At 42.9% G+C, this 15,255-nt stretch overlaps 1 protein-coding gene across 1 annotated transcript; it reads right to left on the reverse strand.

Annotated features, from left to right (window-relative positions):
• Window positions 1-11,546: 11,546 nt before the first annotated feature.
• Window positions 11,547-14,991, reverse strand: LOC110288142 (lymphocyte antigen 6A-2/6E-1-like). Its single transcript, XM_021154577.1, has 3 exons — window positions 14,922-14,991; window positions 13,452-13,568; window positions 11,547-11,701 (listed from the first exon to the last, which is right to left on the reverse strand). The coding sequence occupies exons 1-3, from the start codon at window positions 14,989-14,991 to the stop codon at window positions 11,547-11,549; spliced, it is 342 nt and encodes a 113-aa protein (XP_021010236.1).
• Between the last annotated feature and the right edge of the window lie 264 nt (window positions 14,992-15,255).

Consider the following 15,255-nt stretch of genomic DNA (forward strand, 5'->3'; position numbering starts at 1 on the left):
TTAATTGCTGAGTAGTACTCCATTTTGCCTAGGAGAGGTATTGCTGGATCTTCTGGTAGTACTATGTCCAATTTTCTGAGGAACCACCAGACTCATTTCCACAGTGGTTGTACCAGATTGCAATCCCACCAAAAATGGAGGAGTGTTCATTTCTCTTTCTCCACATCCTTGCCAGTACCTGCTGTCACCTGAATTTTTTATCTTAGCCATTCTGACTCGTGTGAGGTAGAATCTCAGGGTTGTTTTGAGTTGCATTTCCTGATGATTAAGGATGTTGAACATTTTTTTAGGTACTTCTGAGCCCTTCAGTATTCCTCAGTTGAGAATTCTTTGTCTAGTTCTGTACCTGATTTTTTTAATGGGGTTATTTGATTTTCTGGTGTCCATCTTCTTGAACTCTTTATATATATATATTGGATATTAGACCCCTATCTGATTTAGGATTGATAAAGACCCTCTCCCAATCTGTTGGTGGCCTTTTTGTCTTATTGACAGTGTCCTTTGCCTTACAGAAACTTTGCAATTTTATGAGGTCCCATTTGTCAATTCTCAATCTTACAGCACAAGCTATTGCTGTTCTGTTTAGGAATTTTTACTCTGTGCTCATATCTTCAAGGCTTTTCTCCACTTTCTCCTCTATAAGTTTCACTCTCTCTGGTTTTATGTGGCATTCATTGATCCACTTAGACTAGAGCTTTGTACAAGGATATAAGAATGGATCAATTCGCATTCTTCTATATGATAATTGCCAGTTGTGCCGGCAGCATTTGTTGAAAATGCTGTCTTTTTTCCACTGGATGGTTTTTGCTCCCTTGTCAAAGATCAAGTGACCATAGGTGTTTGGGTTCATTTCTGGGTCTTCGATTCTATTCCATTGATCTACCTGTCTGTCACTGTACCAGTACCATGCAGTTTTGATCACAATTGCTCTGTAGTACAGCTTTAGGTCAGGCATTGTGATTCCACCAGAGGTTCTTTTATTGTTGACAATAGTTTTTTACTATCCTAGGTTTTTTGTTATCCCGAATGAATGTGTAAATTGCCCTTTCTAACTCAATGAAGAATTGAGGTGGAATTTAGATGGGGATTGCATTGAATCTGTAGATTGCTTTCAGCAAAATAGCCATTTTGACTATGTTTATCCTGCCAATCCATGAGCATGGGAGATCTTTCCATCTCTTGAGATCTTCAATTTCTTTCTTCAGAGAGTTGAAGTTCTTATCATACAGATCTTTCACTTCCTTAGTTAGATTCACCCCCAAGGTATTTTATATTATTTGTCATTATTTTGAAGGGTGTTATTTCCATAATTTCTTTATCAGCCTGTTTATCATTTGTGTAAATGAAGGCCACTGGTTTGTTCGAGTTAATTTTATATCCAGCTACTTCACTGAAGCTGTTTATTAGGTGTAGGAGTTCTCTGGTGGAATTTTTAGGGTCACTTAAATACACTATCATATCATCTGCAAACAGTGATATTTTGACTTCTTCCTTTCCAAATTGTATCCCTTTGAGCTCCTTNTNTTGTCTAATTGCTCTGGCTAGGACTTCAAATACTATATTGAATAAGTAGGGAGAAAGTGGGCAGCCTTGTCTAGTCCCTGATTTTAGTGGGATTGCTTCAAGTTTTTCTCCATTTAATTTCGTGTTGGCTACTGGTTTTCTGTATATTGCTTTTATTATATTTAGGTATGGGCCATGAATTCCTGATCTTTCCGAGTCTTTTATCATGAAGGGGTATTGGATTTTGTCAAATGCTTTCTCGGCATCTAACGAGATGTTCAGGTAGTTTTTGTCTTTGAGTTTGTTTATATAGTGGATTACGTTGATGGATTTCCTTATATTAAACCATCCCTGGAAGGAATCCTATTTCATCATGATGGATGATTGTTTTGATGTGTTCTTGGATTCGGTTAGTGAGAACTTTATTGCGTATTTTTGCATCAATATTCATAAGGGAAATTGTTCCGAAGTTCTCTTTCTGCGTTGGGTCATTATGTGGTTTAGATATCAAAGCAATTGTGGCTGCAAAGAATGAATTTGGTAGAGTACCTTCTGTTTCTATTTTGAAGAATATATTGAGGAGAATTGGAATTAGATCTTCTTTGAGAGTCTGATGGAACTCTGCAGTAAACCCTGGCCATTTTTTGGTTGGGAGACTATTAATGACTATTTCTATTTCTTTAGGGGATATGGGACTATTTATATCATTAATCTGATCCTGATTCAATATTGGTACCTGGTATCTGTCTAGGAATTTGTCCATTTCATCCAGGTTTTCCATTTTTGTTGGGTATAGGCTTTTGTAGTAGGATGTGATGATTTTTTTTCCTCAGATTCTGTTGTTATGTCTCCCTTTTCATTTCTGATCTTGTTAATTAGGATACTGTCCCTGTGCCCTCTAGTTAGTCTGACTAAGGGTTTATCTACCTTGTTTACTTTCTAAAAGAACAAGCTCATGGTTTGTTTAATTCTTTGAATAGTTCTTCTTGTTTACACTTGGTTGATATCAGCCCTGAGTTTGATTATTTCCTGCCCTCTACTCCTCTTGGATGTATTTGCTTTCTTTTGTTCTAGAGCCTTTAGGTGTCCTGTCAAGCTACTAGTGTATTATCACTCTAGTTTCTTTTTGGAGGTACTCAGAGCTATGAGTTTTATTCTTAGGACTGCTTCCATTGTGTCCCATAAGTTGGGGTATGGTGTAGCTTCATTTTCATTAAACACTAAAAAGTCTTTAATTTCTTTCTTTAGTTCTTCCTTGACCAAGGTATCATTGAGAAGAGTGTTGTTCAGCTTCCACGTGAAGGTTGGCTTTCTATTATTTATNTTGTTATTGAAGATCAGCCTTAGTCTGTGGTGATCTTGTAGGATGCATGGGATGATTTCAATATTTTTGTATCTGTTGACGTCTGTTTTGTGACAAATTATATGGTTGATTTTGGAGAAGGTGCCATTAGGTGCTGAGAAGAAATTAAATTATATCCTTTTGCTTTAGGATAAAATGTTCTATAGATATCTGTTAAATCCATTTCTTTCATAACTTCTGTTAGTTTTCATGTGTCTCTATTTAGTTTCTGTTTCCAGGATCTGTCCATTGATGAGAGTGCAGTGTTGAAGTCTCCCACTATTATTGTGTGAGGTGCAATGTGTGCTTTGAGCTTTACTAAAATTTCTTTAATGAATGTGGCTGCCGTTGCATTTGGAGCATAGATATTCAGAATTGAGAGTTCGTCTCGGAAGATTTTCCCTTTGATTAGTATGAAGTGCCCCTCCTTGTCTTTTTTGATAATTTTGGGTTGGAAGATGATTTTATTCAATATTAGAATGGCTACTCCAGCTTGTTTCTTCAGACCATTTGCTTAGAAATTTGTTTTCCAGCCTTTCACTCTGAGGTAGTGTCTATCTTTTTCTCTGAGGTGGGTTTCCTATAAGCAGCAAAATGTTGGGTCCTGTTTGTGTGGCCAGTCTGTTAGTCTATGTCTTTTTATTGGGGAATTAATTAAGAGATATTAAGGAAAAGTAATTGTTGGTTCCTGTTATTTTGTTATTTACTTTGGATTCTGTTCTTGCAGCTGTCTTCTTTTAGGTTTGTTGATGGATTACTTTCTTGCTTTTGCTAGGGTGTAATTTCTGCCTCTGTGTTGGTGTTTTCCCTTTATTATCCTTTGAAGGGCTGGATTTGTGAAAAGATACTGTGTGAATTTGACTTTTTCATGGAATACTTTGGTTTCTCCAACTATGGTAATTGAGAGTTTTGCTGGGTATAGTAGCCTGGGCTGGCATTTGTGTTCTCATAGGGTCTGTATAACATGGGTCCAGGATCTTCTGGCTTTCATAGTCTCTGGTGAGAAGTCTAGTGTAATTCTAATATGTCTGCCTTTATATGTTACTTGATCTTTTCCCTTTACTTTTAGTATTTTAGCTTTTATTATTCTATCTTTATTTAGTACATTTTTTGTTTTGATTATTATGTGTCAGGAGGAATTTCTTTTCTTGTCCAGCCTATTTGTAGTTCTGTTGACTTCTTGTATGTTCATGGGCATCTCTTTCTTTAGGTTAGGGAAGTTTTCTTCTATAATTTTGTTGAAGATATTTACTAGCCCTTTAATTTGAAAATATTCATTCTTATCTATTCCTATTATCCATAGGTTTGGTCTTCTCATTGTTTCCTGGGTTTCCTGGATGTTTTGAATTAGGGTCTTTTTGCATTTCACATCTTCTTTGATTGTTGTGTTCATGTTCTCTATGGAATCTTCTGCATCTGAGATTCTCTCTTCCATCTTTTGTATTCTGTTGCTGATGCTCACTTCTATGGGTCCTGATTTCTTTTCTAGGGTTTCTATATCCAGAGTTGTCTCCCTTTGGGTTTTCTTCATTGTTTCTACTTCCATTTTTAGATCTTGAATGGTTTTGTTCAACTCCATCACCTGTTTTGTTGTATTTTCCTGTAATTCTTTAAGGGGTTTTTGTGTTTCTTCTTTAAGGACTTCTACCTGTTTAGCAGTGTTTTCCTGTAATTCTTTAAGGGAATTTTGTGCTTCCTCATTGAGGCCTTCTACCTGTTTATCCATGTTCTCTTGTATTTCTTTAAGTGAGTTATTAATGTCCATCTTAAAATTTTCTACCAGCATCATGAGATATGATTTTAAATCTGAATCTTGATTTTCAGGTGTATTGAAATATCCAAAAATCACTGTGTTGGGAGTGCTGGGTTCTGATGATGCTGAGTGTTCTTGGTTTCTGTTAGTAAGATTGTTGTGTTTGCCTTTTGCCATCTGGTATTCTCTGGCCTTAGTTGTTATAGCTTTCCCTGGCTGGAGCTTGTTCCTCTTGTGATTCTGTTAGCCTCAGTCTGCACTCCTGAAAATCCAACTCTCTCCTGAGTCTCAATGGTCAGAGTACTCTCTGCAGGCAAGTGCGCAGAGGTCTGGAGCTCAGCTCTCCTTCCTGGCTGAAGATGTAGGCTCGACAGGGACCCTGTCCCAGAAGTTATGTTTCTTCTGCCGCCCACATGCTCTCCTGTGCAGACTGGTCTCTTTGGAACCCTGGATACAAGATCTATTTATTTATTTTTTATTTTCCATTTTCATGCAACTGAAAGCCCTCCTGGAGTCCTGAGTGGACCAACTGTTGGTTACTGGCCAGTGCAGCTAGGCTTACTCCCCTTTGCCAAAGGTAGCCAAAGGTAAATACCCCAAAGGGATCCAAAAATATGCTGAACCAACACATTAGTGCTTTAATTTGCATAAAAACAGTCTTTAAAGGTTATGTGCTGTGGGGGAGATTTGGCTTATAAATAGAGGGGAAGCTGATACACAATTGAAGTTCTTCCAAGCTGCATGAGTTATATATAGTCCTACCTTGTTATTGGAAGTGAACCTCCAGGTACACACGGCCTTTCTCTCCTTTGATTCCAGCAGTTTCTTTTGTTGATATCTTTGGATGGCCTCTGGTTTTCAAGTTTCTTTTACTCCTGATGGGTTTTGCTTCTTACAGCACTTACCTGGAAGGCTAAGCACCTCTTGCTAATCACTCAAAGGTGTCCTGCTTCGGGGCCCCGTGAGGTCGCTGGCACAACTTGGAGCTGGGCACTTGGCGAGCTGGGGACACCCTAGTAGCTGCTCAGCTGCATGTTGTGACCGCACCCGGCACACCAAGGCACCATCCACAGTCCCAGGCTTCTGTCCTACTCTCCCATGCCACTGCTCCAGCACATATTGATTTTTAAATCTATTGGCTAGTAAGCATGGGCAGATCATGACACACATTTGAACTTTACCTGGGACTTTTCAGAGGGTCAGGTAACTATAAGTCAATACATCCTGTGGCTTTTCTGAGACTTGTTTTTACTCAAGGATGTTCCTGGGGGTGGAGAATGGAACTTGGTCTATCCTTAACCCCAAGTGAGAGGGAAAAGCTATAAAGGGGGTGAGGGACTGGAAAAAGACCTTATGGTCCCTCAACATGTAAGTGCCACCTGAGTCTTTTGCAGGTGAGGCAGGTATTTGAGATGGACAAGGCCTTTCTCAGCCCAGATCTGCTTGACCCAGGTACTAAGTCATCAACAGTCATCAAAAATCAAACTGAGACAAATGCTTTGTAGTTCTTTGTCACACATCTATAATGATTAAGTATGTGGACACATGAGTGGGTGAAGAGAGAAAGCAAACTTTACCAAGACAAGAGCAAGTAAGACTCCCACTATGGAAAGGAGCCAAAGGAAGACACTGTGAGGAGTCTTGGGGGGGGGGGTGTGTGAAGGCTTCTTTAAAATAAGAATTAGATCTAGAAATAGGCAAAGATTAGGGTAATTTTATTGAGATGAATTAATATTTCAGACACAGCAAGGTGAAGCCAATGCCTCCCCAGCCTAGCCAGGAAATAATCAAGCACTACTTGCTCAACTGGGAATAATCACACTGTAAACCCTCTCCCTGTCCATCTCTGACTTACTTCCTTAGTGCTCGCTTGGACTCATGTGCTTGCCTCATCCATCTTGATAGGCACTGCTAATCAAAGAAATTGTAGGTAATGCTGGTCACTGACTTTGGCTTTTGTTTCCTGGTCATTGATAAATTATTCTCTCTTTGTTCCCATGTTACATGAACAGCTTATAATTTTACCATAGGACTTTTCCCTTTGCTGCTTGTAGACAGCTGACTGCTCTATCACTGGGTGAGTTGATCCATATCATTCACATTTTGATTTGCCAACCACGATGCCACTTACCCACATACGTATCTCCTTCAGCCTAGTAGGATTCCTCCCTTCCCAGAGAGGTCCCGGGAACTTAAAATTCATTTCAACCCTACTAAAAATGGAAGTCTAATTCCAAATTGTGGGGAGCTCTTTGTGCCACTTAAGAATATTGGCAAGAATTTGACATTTGGCTAGGACAAGGAAGTAGGCTTAAGATCTTGATCATCTCGATACATCCCTGAATACCATGAGACTTTGATTGTTGTCTTATTTGTTCTTGACTATCATTTTTATGTCTTAAAACTAATCACATTCTTTGTATGTACCTAGAATGGTATGCAAGTAGACTTAACAAAAATAAACCCACATCAGCCTCAGCACTGGATGGAGTCAAGCCATAGTGTTGTCTAATTGTCTTTTTAGTTTCGTTCCTCACTCCCTCCCTTGAAACCATGTTGACCGAGTGAGCTGGCTTGGTCACCATTTTGATTCTCATATTGGTGCAGGTGTCTCTCTTATTTTGGGGACCATCCCAGGGGCAAAACCATAAACACTTATGCATAAATGCAGGAAGTGCTACCTGGTGTTTTGATTCAGGTCCAATCTTATGGCTAACTATATAAATCAATTCTAACTGACTTCTGCTGTGATTGGTTTCCAAGAATATCAAAGCACATATCATAGAAGAATCTGCATTCAACCAGAGCATGAAAAAGTTTTCTAGTAACAGAAAATGAGAAAATTTCATTATGCCATCAGTAATGGCACAATATGCCAGGCTACATAGGTAATAGTTAACTTGCATTAACATTCTACCTAGGCCTCAACAGACTGGTTTATTTACTGTGGTAGGGTAACTTGCCTAGCATTCATGTATCAACTTGTCAATCAGGATATCAGTGAACTAACTATGTGCATGTCTCTCTCTGCCAAGCAGTACATCAGTTACCCATGGAGGTCTTAGTAATTTAAATGTTATTTGACATCCACTCAAAATGCCCTCAATTTGGTTCCTTCTTATGAGGATACATACGGTACACAATGTACCATTTATCCCACTCATCCTTGTGACACCCCCACCCATTTCTCTTGCATCCCTTATTCCTTCCCTGAGCACCTTTCTTTCTGCTTTCAATTTCAGGCTCATCCACAGATTCCTTTGTGCATCAAGACCAAGGATCTGGATTTACACCAGTGGAAGTTCCTAGAAGACTAAAGGGGACATGGGACCTCGAGCTGTGGCTGCCACTGAATAAATGGCCTTGAAGAATTGGACAGTGCTCAGCTAAACCCCACTTTTGGCAGGACTGCTTTTCTATGCCTTAACCTCTAACCTCTAACCTCCTCACATCTGTACTAAAGATAACCTTGAGGTTACATACTATTTATTAAATCTCCTTTCACTCGTGTGTGTGAGTGTGTGTATATGTGTGTGTTGACTTTGAGGTAGGCAGGGGGAAATAATAAGGATGAAATATGAATAAAACTCTGATGAGCCTGATTTAGGACCAGTGCTAGGCTAGGACTTGTAGAGTCTGACACAGATGATTTTATTTTAGCCATATTTAATTAAGCACAGCACACATTAGGGGATGTATTCAGATAAAAATCAACCAGCCCCATGAGTACAGCAAAACGTAATGTTTAGAATCTTTACATATAGCTTCATCCATAAGATGGTTTCTTGTTGACTTAGAAACAAGGCTTAAGATAAAAATCTAGGAAGAATGACTGGCCTGAGGTAAACGTAATGCCTCTGGGTGTCAGGGGTGTCCTATTCCAAAGATTACATAGTCACTTAGTGTGAGCGCCCGACTCACCAGCAAGAAAGACGCCACAACAGGATCCTTCTGCACACATTTATTGGGAGAGCTTGATTGCAGAGGCGAAAAGACCCCGAGCCCCAGAACTGGCACTGCTTATATAGGCCTAGGAGAGGCGTGTCTACACCCGATTGGTTATGCTTTCAGTACCTCATTTGCATGCCTCGGGCCAGGCAGTGACTCGGCAAAAAACTCTACTGCACATGCGCACATTGGTTGTTTACCCAAATTTATGGGTGGTGGCCAGTGCCACCTTGTAATGGCGTATGTGGCTTCCCACAACTTAGGCTGCTATAAAATACAAATGACATTTCTCAAGAGGATAAATTATATAACCTAGAAGCAATGGTCAAGATTTTAAAGGGAACTGGTCTGGGATAAGAAAACATTAACTCTTGAAGATACAGGCTAAGACTGGCTCATCAGACAACAAAAGATCACCAGGTATGTGTACATGAACTACATCCAGTCCTGGCATTCCAGGAGAGGTAAGCTGTGTGTTGAACTTTCTTGGCTTCTCCAGTGCTTATCCATGTACACAAGACCCTATTTGCCCTCTACTCCTGTGTTATTCAGGAGAGCTATGGCCAAGACACAGGTGTGTGAATTTCTGTCCAACTGATGCTGGGTTGGAAGCAGAAACAATTAAACATAGCCAGTGTATTGTGGGCAGCACAGGGCTGTGTTTGGCTAGCAGCCACATGGGTCAGGTCTCACTTGTCCGTAAGTCCTATGCTATGATCTGACTGTCTGAGATTAAACCAAACAAACAAAAAAGAGGTCTCCAGGTATTGAGACCTGAAGAGGTTGAGTACCTTTGGACTTCTAAATGCGTTTCTTTCTCGGGACCTAATAAATGGATCTGTATGAGAGTCACAAGACATGTACACTAGAAAAGTGTGTGTGTGTGTGTGTGTGTGTGTGTGTGTGTGTGTAAACCAAAACAGAGCTTCACAGACACATAGGCAGCTCCTCACCTTGAGGAGCTCTGATGCTTTCCCTTGTTTTAATTGCATCTACCCCACTCAGCTGCATCACAGATTTTCAAGTGCAAAGTCCGCACGTAAAAATAATTTATTGATTCTTTGTGAATTTCTCATCACGCACTTCAATTCTACTCATCTCCCCATCCCTCCATAGTCATCATATACCCTTGCAACCTCCCCCTCAAAAGATAAAAATAAAAGAAAATAAAAATAAGGAAAAATAGCTGGACAGGGTAGCTGTGGTGCATCACAGTGTGCCACACGGTATACCTTTTTGTTCAAACAACATTACTCACAGATGATCACTAAAATGAATCATTGCCCTGGTTGGAGGCCTCTGACTTCTGCTACACTATCAATACTGGTTTTGTCCCAGAATTCCTCTCTGATGTTGTTGCCCTGTGTTAGGGAGATCCTGTAGCTTTGTATCTGCAGGATCAGTTCCTTCATGTGCATGAGCAGTTCAAAGATGGAGTAGATGTTGGAGAGGAACAACTCTGAGCCCTAGATCTGGCCCTCGGTGGTATTTGAGTTGGTCATCCCACCAGCTCTCCTGAACCCAAATTACCAAGGCCAGCTCTCCTGCTTTGCCCAGGTGGGAGTCAGGGCCAGCTCTCCTGTCTATGGCAGCTGGCAAGAGTCAGGACCAGTTCTCTGTGCTCATGCCACTAGGGCCACCCCTCCAGCAGGGCCTGAGTGCCCTGCAGCGAGGCCATGGGCAGTCTGCCCTTTTAAAACACATGGGAAGGTGCCTCGTTAGCCCAGTAGGTAGCGTGTCAGTCTCATAAAACACATGGGAATGTTCAGGGGGTTGTGAGTACATACCTGCAAACCCAGCGCTTAGAAGCAGAGGCCAGAAGAGACTGCAACAGAATCAAGGCCGAATTGGGAAGAAAGCTCCAGAGGCCCTACTCAGGATTCCAGTTTCATGTTCCAACCAGCACCTTGGCCACATTCCTGGATCTATGATTGTCCCAGGTGAGAAGGCTGAAGGGACCAGGGTATCCCTAGTTCAGTGATAGTACTACTATAAAGGATCTTCACCTTGACTCAGTCTTAGATCTTCAGGACCTCCAAGAACAGGGAGTAACTTTCATTGCACCCATATTTCCAGCATGCTGTACATATCCATGAGGAGTCCTGTGATGTTAACTACACAGATTCTGGTCATCTCTCAGGCAGCAAGCTCTCAAGGACAAAAAGACAGAGCAATGATGGATCTCGGGTTGCCAATGTGTCAAGTCAGGCCTTCCCACTACGGGCATCCAATATAGACTAGGAGTCCAGGAGAGGCAGTGTGAGGCTTTGTTCTCTCTGAGCCAAGCCATGATGCCCTGCAGAAAATGGCTTCCATATCTAGACAAAAAGAATCTGAAAGGGCACCTCCAACCCACAACTGAGGACTCACCTCCTGGGCTTCACCACTACAAGCAAGTGCTGTTTGGAAGTTGGTGAATCCTCTCTCTTCCCTCAGCATCAGTGCACCCAAACCAAGTGGTCCCCCATCCTGAGCTGGCTAACATGAGCTAGCTAGTGTGGCTGGCTGAAAGGGCAGAGATGTGAACTGACAGGCTGTACTCGGTGGACTCAGTGTAGCAATAGAAAAATGGAGATCTTAGCTGGAAGAACAAAGTCTTTATTGAACTCAACAGAGGGACATTGAACAGCACATGTGGGAACCCTGCAGGACCCCAGATACTTATATGTGGATGGTGATGGCATAATACCTTGGAAATTTGCCTATTCCCTGTGCTGGCCCCTTGCCTCCAGGTCCAAGAGTAGAAGGCCAGAACAAAATAACATTCCAGGAAGTACAGATTCGAAAGCCCTAGAGAGGAGTGGGGAACTACCCAGCTGGGGTTATAAAGTCCCCCACCTCAGAGCTTCTATAACTCACGATTCATCACTAGAGGGCTCCAGGAAAAAGTGCTTACACATGAGGATAAAAGGAAAAGGGTGAGGGTTGTTGGAAGGACCATCACAGCAGGGTCTGCAGGAGGACTGAGCCCAGGCTGAACAGAAGCACTCCTGACATGGTCTAGGAGCTGCTTCCTGTGGCACCCCCTGCATTGCAGAGGTCTTTCTCACAACAGAAACTCTTCACATTGACAGTAGCACCCAGGATCTTGAAATATTTATTAGTAGGGCAGATGGAAAAGCAATAATTGTTCTTTGCTTTCTTTCTCTGAGAGTCTGCAAGACATTAGGGAGTGATTCATGTTATTATGCAGGGACAACAGAACATTCCAATGTCTGGGCCACATGCCACCAGGCCTGGATGGCCCAGATTTGTCTCTAAGGTATGTTAAATCCAGACATGGCAGCTCAGACTTATAATCTCAGAACTTGGAAGACTGAAGCAAGAGAATTTTTCTGAGTTCAATTCCAAACTGGGCTACATGGAGGCTTCGAGGATATTCTGGGGCTAGAGTGAGGCCTCACCTCAAATAACAAAATGATGAAATGAAAATCAAAACCATGGGCTGGTAAGGAGGATAAAGTGGATAAAGTGCTTGTTTGCATGAGGATGAAAAACACAATCCCGATTGTAGGAGCACATCAAAACATGGGAAGGCTTGGTGTCCTACTTGTATCTCTGTGCTCAGGACACAAAGATGGAGATCCTCAAGTTAAGCTCACAGGTTACACCAGCTCAACCTGCAAGCTTGGGGTTCAGTATGAGACCTTTCTCCAGTAAATAAAATAGTTGTCACAGAAAACACCCATCAAATTCTGTATCCCATACACTTGTACCTCCCAAGTGTATGACATCCACACATGTGTACACAGGTGCCCTTACACACAATGTGCTGGGGAAGCAGCTCAGTCAGTGAAGTGCTGGCCACATGGAAGCCTAAGCCCCAAGTTCAATCCCCAGCAACCATGTAAAGGCCCAGCCAAGCATGGAAGGGCTGGTTGTGATCTCTGATTTTGGAGGTTAGGATTAGGAAGTCCTGGGAACTCTCTCCTACCTCTCTACCCCACCTCATACTTGGCAAATCTTATGTCCCAGTGAAAGATTTTGTCTCAAAGAACAAGGTGGTTGAGACTAGAGATATGGCTTAGCAGTTAACAGCACTTGTTGCTCTTACAGAAGCCCACGGTTTGGGCTCCATACTGCACAGGATGGTTTACAACAATCTGAAATTCCAGTTCCAGGAGAACCAAGACTCATCATTTGCATAAAAAAGTAGACAGTGCCTAAGGAACATGGCATAAGGATGTCCTCTGAGCTTTGAACACTTTGTGTAACATTACATATATTCATACACGTGCACCCACATTTATAGACACACACAAAAAAACACAAAGACACAGCACCATGTAAGATAGCACAGTGGCACAGCAGAAAGGGCAACCAGCCTCTCAGACTCTTGCAGTTCCTCAGGAATTTATATCTAGGAGACCTTCTCCGGGAGACAGGCAGGCTGTAGTCAGGAACAGGAAACTGGATTGTGGGGGTGCAGGGGCAGGGGGGCTGCTCCTTACTTGTCTATCTGGAGGATAGGCCTGGAAACTGGCCCTTTGGGGGATATGATATGTCCTAAGGTCTCTTTCTATTAATATCCCTAAGTCATTACTTTAGCCTATGCTCCAGATTCTTTCATTATATGCAAAGACTCACTACATGCTTCCAGCTCTCCTGGCCTCTCAGTGAGCCAGTGAGACCCTAGACATAAAGTACTGGCAGGAGCATCACATGACTACATTGGCAATCAAGGGGGATGATGAACACCATGCATGCCAATGGTAGCCTTGCTTTATGATCCACATCCCAGCACATCCCTGGACCCCAACAGCCCCTACTTTACAGGAGTCCCACTCCAACCCCAGAAAAGCTCTACTTGGAGGGAGGGGAACCATAGTCCACAATAAGTGCCCAGACCTGAAATTTTCTCCAAAGCCTCCATCACCATCTTTATATAGGCCACAGGAAATTTACCCTCAATAATTTCTATCATCTGAATAACACACCGTCCATCAGGGTACGGGCAGGTAGTTGTATTGCAGGAAGTCTCAGGTGGGACATCAAAACACTGGTAGCATTCCAGTCCCTGAACTGAGAAAGAAGCCAATACATGAGGGTTAGGGTATGCCCTTCCTAGCCCAGACCCCTCCTCTCGAGTGTCTTTACTTCCACACAGCTGCTGGCCAGGAGGACAGAGAAAGGACATTACTGTCCAGGCACTTCAGCCGAAGGCAAATGTGAACTAAGAGCCACTGTTGTTCAAATATGCTTAGTACTGCTGTCTCAGCTAGCCAGCCCCACAGGAAAGACCTGCACCCTGAGAGGTATTAGAGAGACATTCACCATATTGGGAAGACACGGATACCAAATGTCTGCTGAAGCGGTGAGTAGGTGTATAAGTAGTTGCTGGGACCACCAGATGGGGTGGGCTGTTCTGACCTATCCTACCCCAATCCTGCAGAGCTGAGCCCTGGATGTTGGAGCATGGCAAAACACGGATCTTCCCAGAGTCCAGCTCAAAGGTGAGGCTCACCATTGTAGCTGTCCAGCAGCCATGGATGACCTGGGTACTTGAAAAGGAGACTGAAAATGAAAAAGGACTGGCATGCATTTGGATGAAGCCAAGACAAAGTTTCCTGATCAAGGCTCAAAGCTTAATATTCAGCTGTGTATTTATATATGGAAACCCCACAAACCCATCCTTTGTTTCAGTTGGATTATGTTGCAAAGCAAGCTCAACAGGAAGTCTGCTGCTCCTGTTGGAACTGCAGGCACTGCAAGGAGGAAAACCTCCACCTAGGTCAAAGACTCCACCCTAGGTCTGTTAGGTCAGTGGAAGATCAACTTTGGCAAACAATTAAGATCTGTTTAGCCTGCTCAAGGCGCAGGGAAAGGCACACACCATGAGGCTTACCACAACACAGATGTAACTACAAGTATAGGGGGTATCTGAGAGATCAGACCTTTTAGAATAGGGAAGTTCTAGCACTGGGGCCTCATGTGGCATGGGCTGGGCATAAGAAAAAGTCAAATGCCAAGAGTTAAGGATTCCTAACCCCTTGACTTGGCAGCTGGGTCAGGAGAAGAAGCCTCTGGCACAGTTTGGGTGCACACAGGCCAGAGTCCTGACTAAGAGGCCAGGGCAGCAGGGTAGAGTCTAAGGATAGGCTATTGTGGAGGCCAGGGTTTGTGGCAGAGGTAATGACATCCAAGAGTCCTGCTGGCACTTGGTGATGGTTGCAAGGCAGGTGCTGCCAGGATTACAGACCCAGTAAAGCATCCTAGCACAGGAGGCTTCACCTACCACAAGCCGATTCCCAATCCCATGACACCAGCACACTTCAGTCACTGGGCACACAATGGAGGTACAGGTTTACCCACAACCCTGAGGCCCATCTCCATCTCCATTGTACCTTCCTGCCCCTCTCTCATTTTCCATCTCACCTCTTTCTGCACACAATAGGACCACAAGAAGGATGAGCACACAGGACTTTGTAGCATGAGAATTGTCCATCCTGGGATAAGAGCTGCACAGATAAAACCTTGGAAGTAGGAGCCAGTTAATAGATCACCAATCACATCCCTTCAATCTCACAAAGCTGAGGCATCCAATTTCCCTCCCTCCAACCCCCCCCCAGCTTTCCCCAAGGAATACAAGTCTGCCTACTTCTCTCCTCCCCCCCCCCCCCCCCCCCTTCCTCCTAATCCCACACTCCCAACCCCAGCCCTATCCTGAGGGCTCTTCCCTTAGACTCACGTGATGGAAACTTGGAACTTA

This window comes from Mus caroli, unplaced genomic scaffold (assembly GCF_900094665.2).
Source record: "Mus caroli unplaced genomic scaffold, CAROLI_EIJ_v1.1 scaffold_14898_1, whole genome shotgun sequence".
In the NCBI taxonomy this organism is placed as follows: domain Eukaryota; kingdom Metazoa; phylum Chordata; class Mammalia; order Rodentia; family Muridae; genus Mus; species Mus caroli.